Source organism: Carya illinoinensis, chromosome 1 (assembly GCF_018687715.1).
Source record: "Carya illinoinensis cultivar Pawnee chromosome 1, C.illinoinensisPawnee_v1, whole genome shotgun sequence".
Taxonomy (NCBI): domain Eukaryota; kingdom Viridiplantae; phylum Streptophyta; class Magnoliopsida; order Fagales; family Juglandaceae; genus Carya; species Carya illinoinensis.
In genome coordinates this window covers 52,279,250-52,289,673 of record NC_056752.1, presented here as the reverse complement: position 1 = coordinate 52,289,673, position 10,424 = coordinate 52,279,250, and the positions used below count along the sequence as shown (strand labels likewise).

The 10,424-nt window shown below is 33.5% G+C and overlaps 2 protein-coding genes across 2 annotated transcripts; both read right to left on the bottom strand.

Annotated features, from left to right (window-relative positions):
- Positions 1 to 2,454: 2,454 nt before the first annotated feature.
- On the bottom strand, positions 2,455 to 3,418 carry LOC122300987 (cucumber peeling cupredoxin-like). The gene is made up of 2 exons (XM_043112036.1): positions 3,148 to 3,418; positions 2,455 to 2,888 (listed from the first exon to the last, which is right to left on the bottom strand). Exons 1-2 carry the CDS (start codon positions 3,332 to 3,334, stop codon positions 2,455 to 2,457), a joined length of 621 nt encoding a protein of 206 aa, XP_042967970.1. The 5' UTR covers positions 3,335 to 3,418.
- A 4,015-nt stretch (positions 3,419 to 7,433) lies between these two features.
- On the bottom strand, positions 7,434 to 8,702 carry LOC122303412 (cucumber peeling cupredoxin-like). Its single transcript, XM_043115193.1, has 2 exons — positions 8,350 to 8,702; positions 7,434 to 8,089 (listed from the first exon to the last, which is right to left on the bottom strand). Exons 1-2 carry the CDS (start codon positions 8,531 to 8,533, stop codon positions 7,620 to 7,622), a joined length of 654 nt encoding a protein of 217 aa, XP_042971127.1. The 5' UTR covers positions 8,534 to 8,702; the 3' UTR covers positions 7,434 to 7,619.
- Positions 8,703 to 10,424: the final 1,722 nt, after the last annotated feature.

Below are 10,424 nucleotides of genomic sequence, written 5' to 3'. Positions count from 1 at the left end.
CTTTGATGACAATGTGAGGGTTCCCTCTGCAGTCTACACTATATATAATAACTCAAAAATGATGAGCAAGAACTCCTGATCTTGGACTGATTAAACGTAGATTGACGAGTCAGAATTGAGGGTCGAGACGCAAGTACCCGACCTGGCTCCCATCATTAATTGGACCATATATACATGCATTCTGCACAAAAATGTGGAATCTGCCTCATGCGGAAACCAAATGCAGTGTGGAAACGTTCGCAAGCGGAATTGTTCTACGTACTCATTTGCGCTCTATGGACCACACACTTATCATTCAATAGGCTTTGCTTTGTACTTGCAGGTTGGACCATTAGCTGGCCTTTTAATGGTAAACTAGCTACACGTTATAAATATATAATATATATAATATATATAATTATTAATCAACTTTCGGATATAAATATTAGATTTGACCTGACATATATTATATATATATATATATAGGTACCGTTAGTACTGAACCTTTCTTGCATGCTGCATGGCCTCATCATTTTCCTGTGCATTTTCGATTAATTTATAAATTTCAAACAAATTTCGATCTTCCGGACTTGAAATTTCTTTGTACGTCATCGATCGATCGAGATCCCTAGCTAGCTACACCGTTTCGTATTAATATTAAGTATTAATTAGTTAGTACTCTAGCTTGGCACACATGCAGATACGTAATCGATCGAGATCGAGAAGAAAAGTAAAGAATCAAGTTGGGGTAGCTGCAACTAGTTACAGTATGCGGGGAGTCAAGACTATCATATGCATGTATATGGTATCGACAATAATTATTATTTTTTGCAATATTGCAGGACCGACGTGGTCTAGATTGCTACGACTAAGTTTCAACCATATTGGTACGTACGTACGTAGTTTTGTATACAGTACAGGCCGTTATTAGAATTCGGACGGGATATAATTAATTAATGGAATTGCTCGCTAACAGCCTAACACGAGCCTTATAAACAAAAATGAAATCTATAAACGGACATAAAATTAGCATAGTGCGTTGGATCTACCCTACACTATAATTAATTTTCATTTTAAAATAAAATATTAATGCTAAATATAGTTATACAAGTACAAGTTCGAACGCTACTTTTAAAAAAAATAGAGTCTGTCATTAAAAAAATGATTTTTTTATGTGAGTATTAGATTTATTACCCACTTTTTTTTTTTTTTTTAATGAGAGTGCGTAATACTTGTACACTTTAGAACTGGAAATATTAATGTCGCTTGTACTTGTAGAGTGCGCAATACCCACATAAAAATAGATTTTTTTATGTGGGTATTAGATTTATTACCCACTTTTTTATGTCGCTTGTAAAATATTAATCATGTTTTGTAATTCCTTTTATATATATAGATAAAGAATTTCTTCCATATTTATAGGTGTTGCATCTATAGACTTATGTGAGAAGCAAAGGAATTGAGGATCAATAACTTTGACATGGTTTCATATGATATATTAGATCTATTTTATAGCTTCAAAGAGATTCTATAAAAGTAAATCCACAATCTGATATGGCTTAATCCATATGATATGTTAGATCTGTTTTACAAATAAAACTAACCTTACGATCAAATTAACCTAACATATCAATTCACGTCAATTTATTGGTTTGTTTTTATAGAATCTCTTTATGAATTTACCACATGATCTTCTAGAAGATTGAGAAATTAAGAAAGAACACATTTATATAGGATAGTCGACCGGGCTCTAATGCGTTACAATTCACCAACAAATTGATTGAATTGTATAATACCAAAGATCTTGTGAATAAAAGTAATTTTCCTGTCCTACTTCGGTGGGATCGATCTCATGATTCGGGTAAAGCTTTTCTTTTTCTTTTTTGGAATGGGCGTTGTGAATGAATTAAGTAGGTATTTGAGGAGTTAAATCTTTTTATATATTGGGAGTAATTTAAGTTAATAATTTTATTTTTATTTTGTGTGAAAACACATACTTTCAATTGTTAGAAGTTAAAAAAAAAAAAAAAACAATTTTTTCTGGAGGCAACTATAAAAAAGGATCTCACAATTGACCCACAAGCTTTGCTTTTTTGTGGTTGCAATAGTTAAGAACTTTATCAGAAATCCATATTTTTTTGTCACCCAAACTTCAGTCTATTATGCGTGGTTAATTCCACCAATGCCACTTTCTGAAAATCGAGCAAATTAATGCCACATCAATTAAGAATGTTGAGAGCATGATGATACAAATAATAATAATTAAGTTTTTTCATATAAAAATATTTACTAATACTATTATGGACACTTTTACTTTTTAAGAATTCCTTTATTGATCATATGCTGCTCAAATAATACATTATGTAGTACTTCTATTACAAAACTGAATCACTGGAGAATAAATTACATCAAGAAGCAAGGAAAAAAAACTGCAACATCATAGTATGTATCAGTGTATGATCAACTCCAAATTCCTTAGAAAAGTAAGACGATGAAGATGGACAACAAGGAGATGAATAAACTAACAAAGACACCAGATGATGAAGAATTCGGTGGTGACATTGTCCTTGGGGTTGGAGCAGGGGATGATGCAGGAGTTGGAGTGCAATCAGCAGAGGTCCCTGATGTTGGAGATGGTGTGGCGGGATTTGTTAGGGTGGAAGGTGGAGTACTTGTACTCGTAGGCGGCACAACACTTGGAGAGCTCGAGACGGTAACAGATATCTTCTGGCCTGAAAGGCAATGCCGACCGACAGTGCAAATATAGTAGTGTGTGCTAGCAGCAGATAGAGTTACATTGATAGGGCCAGTGGTGATGATGTCGCCGATGGGATTGGATGAGCTGCAGCTGTCATAGGATTCTTTCGGCACTTGAAGGACATCATGCGCATTTGTGACGAAGTTGAACACTAGAAGAAAAATATGATACCATAAACACTAATGATAGAGGATCAAAATAGGATGATAATGCATGCATGTGGTATTATTAATCAGTAACTACTTTAAATAGCTCCGATTGTCATTAAATGGTTCAAGATAGATACAATATGCATATGAAGTTGAAGAAATTATGGTAATTAATTAGAGAATAATGTTCATGATTTGAAAGAAGAAAAGAAGACGGTGATGGAATTGAAAGTAAAGAACAAAGGCATGCAGGAATCTTACAAAGGATATCACCAACCACGAACTGCTTACTGGCTGCCCAAGTTTGATATGAGGAAGCACCACCTGTTGGAACAGTCCAACCAATGCTATCTCCCACCACATGTACAGTTTGTGCTTTTGCACATTGTAAAAACACCGCAGCAATAACACCGAAAAGTATAACCATAACACTCATAAACTTTTCCATTCTTTGTCTCACAATCAAATACCAATGCTTTATAATAGTGTGCTTTTGACACAAGGTAAATAGCCACTCAAAGTGTGTGCTGTATGTATGTATGCCTTAGATGACAACTTTAAGGGTTGCCTCTATACTATATATATATATAATAACGGAAAAACGATGAGCAATAACTCATCTTAGCTTGGACTAATTAAACGGGGCCTAGATTGAGGAGTCAAAATTGAGGGTCGAGCCGTGACACGACCTGGATGATCCCATCGATTGGACTGCATAGACATTCTGCACAAAAATGTGGAAACCAAACGCCATGTGGAAACGTTCGTAAGCGGAAATATTGTTCTACTTACTTTGCTCTCGGACCACACACTTATATTCAATAGGCCGGTTTGACTTCCACTTGGTTGGACTAGTTGGCCGCCTATTAAAGGTAAGCTACAGTGCGCTAGTAAGGATTTGGAAACCATAAAATATTTCTTCATTCGTTGAATCTTTTGATCAATGCGTTCTAGTTTAAATAATAATGATATATATAATTAGTTTTCAATAACGAGCTGTTTGGGCAGCTTAGGGATAATATGGTTGCATGCAATTCATTATCTTTGGTTTTGATAACTATATTTAATTATTTTTTCTTTGAGGTACCCTTTCTTAATTTGTGAGTTTTTGCTTATAGTATTGAACACACCAATTAAGAAGCGGCGAGGAATTTTTTTTTAATTTTAATTTTAAACTTTTTTTTTATATATTTAATCAACGTTTGAGTACCATAAACATTAGACTTGACTTGATATAAGAGTAAGCTGCTGTCCAAGTAATTTAATTTTCATTTGTTGGGATTGTGGACCCTAGTTTGTGAAGATGCCAGACAAAAAGTTCGCTTGAAGCTTAGACATAGAGTTTGCTTGAGGAGATTGTAGATATCATGCGTGCAAAGATGCTTGCATAGACATCAAAGATCATTGATGCAATCTGGGTCGCCCTCACAGAGGCTGAGTCGAAACTCATGTCTCGGTTGACAGATATTAAGACACGCCTTAGTGGGGTCGAGGTGATGCTACTAGATCGGGGCTAGTAGTACTGTATATCTTTTATTTGCATTTTTTTAGTTTTTTGTATGGACAATCATGACTATTTGTGTTTTGTATAATTAATTTAAATATTCATCATCTTTTTATTTTCTAAATTAGTTATATATTGAGTTTCTTTATTTATTTATATTATTTAAATGCTATATTTATTATATAAACTAAATATTTACCTAAATTAATAAGCAAAATTTTGAAAATTAAAAATGAAACAAGATTCAACCACCATTCGAATGGATAGATAGGAGCCTTCGACCCTGTTTTCTACTCCTACCATACTTTTATTCATACAACCCGCCAAAATCTTCGTTCAAACAATTAAATGATGTTCGAACGGTAACTTCAAACATCCAAATTAACCGTTCGAATGGTTACTTAAATTTTCACTATAATTTTGTGACTTAACTCGCCAATCTAACATTTGACGGTTCTAGATAACCGTTCGAATGTTCACTTTATTTTGGTTCGAACAGTTAAGTACCCGTTCAAGCGATATTTCAAATAGGGACAAATATGTTTGTCCCAATATATTCCGTTTGAATGGAAAATGATATGTTCAAACGGATAACGACACCCATCAATTTTTGGGACTAAATCTGATTTTCGTTCCTAAATATTTTGGAACGATTTTAATTTTGTCTCAAAAAAATTTCATACCAAAAGCCAAAATTTATTGTAGTGACAGTTGCACGATAAGTCGCTTGAGCAAAACTTAGATAAAAAATTCGCTTGAAGTTTTCTCAACAGATAACAATTAAGTGAACGTCATATAAAGACTTCGCTTAAAATTCTCTTGAGTGAATAACTCAAAATATGTTTTTATAAGGTTTCCGCTGTGTACCTATATACATTTAATATATGTGTTTCAGTTTAGAGATGTTGATCAGGAATATTGTTGAGCAGCGTGTAACAGAAAGAAAAAGCGAGAGAGGCCGCCCATGTGTGTGTGAGTGAGAGTGATGGAGAGATATTGTATTGTTCTACAATATTCCTACTTTTCTCTTAATAAAATCACTTTCAACTCTAGACATATTGCCAAGCCTTTGTTAGAAATACGTTATAAATAGTAAATAGATATTAATAGAGTAGTAACTCTATCACTACTCCTGTTTAAATGGAGTCTAGCTAAAAAGTTAGGTTCAGGTTGAGAAGTCAGAGTTGAGGTTCGAGCGCAGGTGAAGCGACCAATTAATGGACCAAGGATTCTGTTGAAACCCAACGCAGTGTGGAAAAGTTGGAAAGCAGAATTGGTCTACTTTGCTCTGCGTCCGTACACGCTAATAAACGTATGGAAATCAAAACTAATTAAGGAAGATTTTTAATATTAAAATTTTATAGTTAATCATGAATGCTTGAGTGTAAATATTAGATTTGAGTAGTTGATATATATATATATATAGGTACTCATGTTAGCAGTATCGCAATTACTTAATTAACGAGATCGATCGAAGACGTACCAAGTCCAGATCGCACGAACAAGACTGGAACCGTTCTTGGCCTCATTAATTAATAAGAGTCAAGGTTTCCATTTCCACGCCATTTCATAATTTTCCCGTCTATATTCTATTAATTAAACTTTAACCGATCGATCTTGTGGAAGCATACGCGCGTACGTACTGGAGTTGAAATTTCTACGTCAATATCACGCAACGTCCGATCCGCCGCCCTACACCATTTCCTTTTCATATACGTTAAGTTTTGAATTTTGTTATATATAAATATAGTTATGTATTAATTTATATATTAATATTAATTTATTTATATTTAAAATTAAAATTAATATTATTTTTAATAAAATTTATTTTTTATCAATCACATCATATTAATATACAGATTAATACATAATTATACTTATAACTATATTTTAACTTAAATTTTTTTAACTCTTAGCCGGCACTCGTATTCAATCAATATCGTCAAGATTAAAAAATCAAGTTGGGCTGCAACTAGCTACGTACAGTACTTTGTGGGCATGCATGCCCTGATCAGATGCCTATATAGAACTGATCGGTTTTGTTATAATTTTACGAAAAGTATTACAAAAATACTATAAATAAATTTACAAAATAAAATAATTTTATTTAATACGTTAAATTTAATATTTTACAATAAAAATAATTATATAATTTAATATACATCAAGTTACGTTAATTTATAATTTTATTTTGTAAGATCTTCTTATAATTAAAATATTTCTCTTATTTTATATTACCATGGCATAACATATACGTAGATAGTTTCGTACACATGACAGGTGCTTAGAATTGGGACGGGGTGTGTATATATATATTGGCACACGTACTCGGCTAGTCAATACACGAACATAGCTAAGACGAACGTGATCGTGGATAAAAGCATGCAAGAGGAGATATATATCGTCACCAACAAATTAGTTGAGTTAAAGGTCTATATGGGTAGATTTTACGTTGTTGGGAAAGAAATTAATTGTGAATAATAATTCATAAATTAATTCCCATTTATCTTCTATTTTTTTCTTTTTTCTTTTTTAAATGGGGAGGTGGGAATTGATCCTTAATTGGTTATCTTAGTAAGAAATCAAAGTGTTACCAATTAATCTAAAGGATTTTGGCAGATAGTGAATAAATGAATTACTTTGTATTTGCAGAGTTAGACAAGTTTTATTTTTACATATTAATGGGAGTATATACCTTAAGTATTTAATAATTTGTTTTTTGGTGAATACATTTTTTTAATTGCTCAAAATTATTATTTTTTTTATAGAGAAGAGGATGGCATCTCAATTTTTTCAATTGTTAAAAATTTTAAAAAAAATTCTCATAATTGACCCATAATCTTTCTTCTTCTTCTTCTTCTTCTTTTTTTTTTTTTTTTTTTTTTTTTTTTTTTTTTTGTGGGTGCGATAGTCAAGAAATTTTTTTTTTTCAAGATGTTATAAAATTTCATAGAAACCCATTTGTTTTCGCCCAATCTTTAGTTTATTATGAGTGGCTACTTTCTGACAACGAAGGAAGATAAAATATTTAGGAATACTATTATATGTGGACCTACTACTTTTATTGATGATCATATGCTGCTCAAATAACACATTATATATGTGGTTCTATTACAAAATTTATTCACCAGTTGCATAAATCATGACATAAAGAAATAAGCTTCAAACAAAATTCTAACATCATGGTACATATCAATGTATCATCGACTATATATTCCACGCTTTTTCCTTAGAAAAGGAAACCCATGGTAATGGACAACAAAGAGATGAATAAACTAGCAAAAATACTAGATGATGAAGAATCGGGCAGCGGCGACATTGCCCTAGGAGTGGTCTGACCAGTGGGTGGGGATGATGTCGGGGAAGATTTCGGGGACGATGCAGGAGTTGGAGCGCAATCGGCAGGGGTCCTTGATGTGGGAGATGGTACTGTTGTTGAAGGAGTTGGGGTGGAAGGTGGAGTACTCGTCGTAGGCGGGACAGCACTTGGAGAGCCGGAGACTGTAACTGCTAACTTCTGGCCTGATTGGCAATGCCGGCCAATAGTGCAGATGTAGTAGTTCGTGCCAGTAGCGGACAGAGTTATGTTGGCAGGGCCAGTGGTGATGGTGTTGCCAATGGGATTCGACGAGCTGCAACTATCATAGGATTCTTTCGGTACTTGAAGAACATCGTGCTCATTTGTGGCGAAGTTGAATACTGTAGGAGGACAAAATATGATATCACATATACATTAATGACAAAGGAGGTGAAGGATGAGGATAATGCATGCATGTGTTGTTATTCACAAACTACTTTATATAGTTAGATCGCCATTAAATTGTTACGGATAGACACATCTCAAGAAGTTGAAGAAGAAATTAATTAATGTAATTTGGAGATCGAATTAATGTTAATTTGAAAGAAGTAAGGAAGACGGTAATGGAATTGAAACTGAAAAGCAGAGGCAAGAATCTTACATAGGATATCGCCAACCACGAATTGCTTACTGGCCGCCCAAGTTTCGTATGCGGAAGCACCACCTGCTGGAACACTCCAACCGATGTTATCTCCTACCACATGCACTGTTTGTGCTGCTGTGCATTGCAATAGCAGCACAACAACAACACCAAAAAGGGCCACAACACTCGTGAACTTCTCCATTCTCTTTCTCACAATTTTGGATATAAAATATAAAACTGTGTTTTAAATATGCCTATTGTATTGAGACGATGGATCGATCCGAGTGTGTCTTGTGTGCTTTGAATCGCTTTTGACACAAACTGTGTGTGCTATAATGCCTTACAGACTATATAAAAAATTTGATGAGAATGCTAAGGTTCCATATAGACTATATATAGTGACGCAAAAACCATCGTGCAAGAAGGAATCCTTCAGGACAGATTAGCGAAGTACGTACGCGGTCCAGACGGGGGAAATGGAGACGCGACCTGGCTCCGATAGAGACGTTACGTTTGAAGAGTTGCTTGGATCGACGCCGGTCCATTTTGTACAAAACAAGTGGAAGCTTCCGGTTGAAACCCAATGCAAATTAGCTGAAAGTTCGGAGGTCGAAAGTTTCTACGTTTTCACTGGACCAAACGTAACATTCAACAGGGCGAGACTGCATGAATTGCCACTTTAATTATTGGCCTTGGAAAAATAGTACTACATAATGTATTAATTGCTTGAAACGTGGAGGAGTACTGGATTAATTATATGTGGTTATGGGCAAAAAAATTTATTCCCATCTTATTTTAACTATATCATTTCTGAATCATGATTGCATTTCAATGGGTACGTGTCAAATTTAGTTAAAACAAATAATAATAATAATAATAATAATAATAATAATAATAATAATATATTTTATGATACTGTTTTTGTGAGAGATTTTCTTATTTTCCAATTAAACAAAAATTCGCTATATAGTATGGTATCTATACATGTTTCATATTTTAAAAACGTTCAATAATGAGTATTTCAATTTTTTTAAGAAAAATGTTACCTACAATCATGAAATGTGCAAGTATCGTGCATTAATCATTTTGAAAAAGAGTTTGATCCATTATTAAAAAATTATTTTTTTATATTAGTCCCGTATTTATTTACTTTTTTTAAAAAAAATTATAAAGTATTTGCATATTTTACATCTATAAATATTATTTCTCTATTTTTAAAACTATAAAAAAAAACTTGCAACAATAATGTTTAGAAGAAATACACAAGGTTTTTGTGGTTTTGCCGTAAAAACCATAGTAAGTAGTATATTAAAATTGACTTGAGTGACAAGACCAAAGATCTCGTAGAGAAGCAAAAGTGTTTGAGTAATATATACCAGTTACAAATTTTTGATTTACAGCTATCAGTCAAGCACTTTGTAAAAAAAGTGAACCTATTAATAAAAAGTTTAAAATGAATTTTTATTTTTTATTTTTTCTGGGGCCAACTTTTTATAAAAGATCTACACAAAACTTGTATATCTAAACTTGTAGTTATTATTACTTACACCCTTGATGCCGTATCACCTCCTTGAGGATTTGCAAAGTGATTTGCTAGCTATATATAGGAATTTTATGTCCTACTTTATTCAAATACATCTCATTCTGGTTACAGATTTTTGCTTATATATAAGAATGGGCATAGTGAATGAATTAACTGGGCATTTAAAAGCTAGATCACCTTTTTAACATATATATTGGGAGTAGTACTTTAGGCTCTTTCTTTCTTTCTTCGTGGGAGCAATAATTAAGAAATAGCACAATATTATAAAATTTCAGAGACCCAAGATAAAGCGCATTGGTTTTAGACCCATTCACTCGCTCAGAATCTAAAACCAATGCGCTTTATGTTGAAATAATGCCTTTGAGACAAGCTAGCTAGGTAGCTGTTCAATGTATGCTGTATGACGTATGTTCGTAGGAACGCCGGGTTTGATGACCGTATGCGAGGGTTAACTACTGATCTTGGACTGATTAAAGGTCGGGGCCTAGATTGAGGAGTCAGAATTGAGGGTCGAGACGCGGCCCGACCTGACTCCCATCATTAATTGGAC

Excerpts from the sequence above, each read along its gene's own strand:
- LOC122300987 (XM_043112036.1), bottom strand. The coding sequence starts at position 3,334 with ATGGAAAAGTTTATGAGTGTTATGGTTATACTTTTCGGTGTTATTGCT. Across the intron at positions 2,889-3,147 it reads CGTGGTTGGTGATATCCTTT|TGTTCAACTTCGTCACAAAT; the intron begins GTAAGATTCCTG and ends TTTTTCTTCTAG.
- LOC122303412 (XM_043115193.1), bottom strand. The coding sequence starts at position 8,533 with ATGGAGAAGTTCACGAGTGTTGTGGCCCTTTTTGGTGTTGTTGTTGTG. Across the intron at positions 8,090-8,349 it reads CGTGGTTGGCGATATCCTAT|TATTCAACTTCGCCACAAAT; the intron begins GTAAGATTCTTG and ends GTCCTCCTACAG.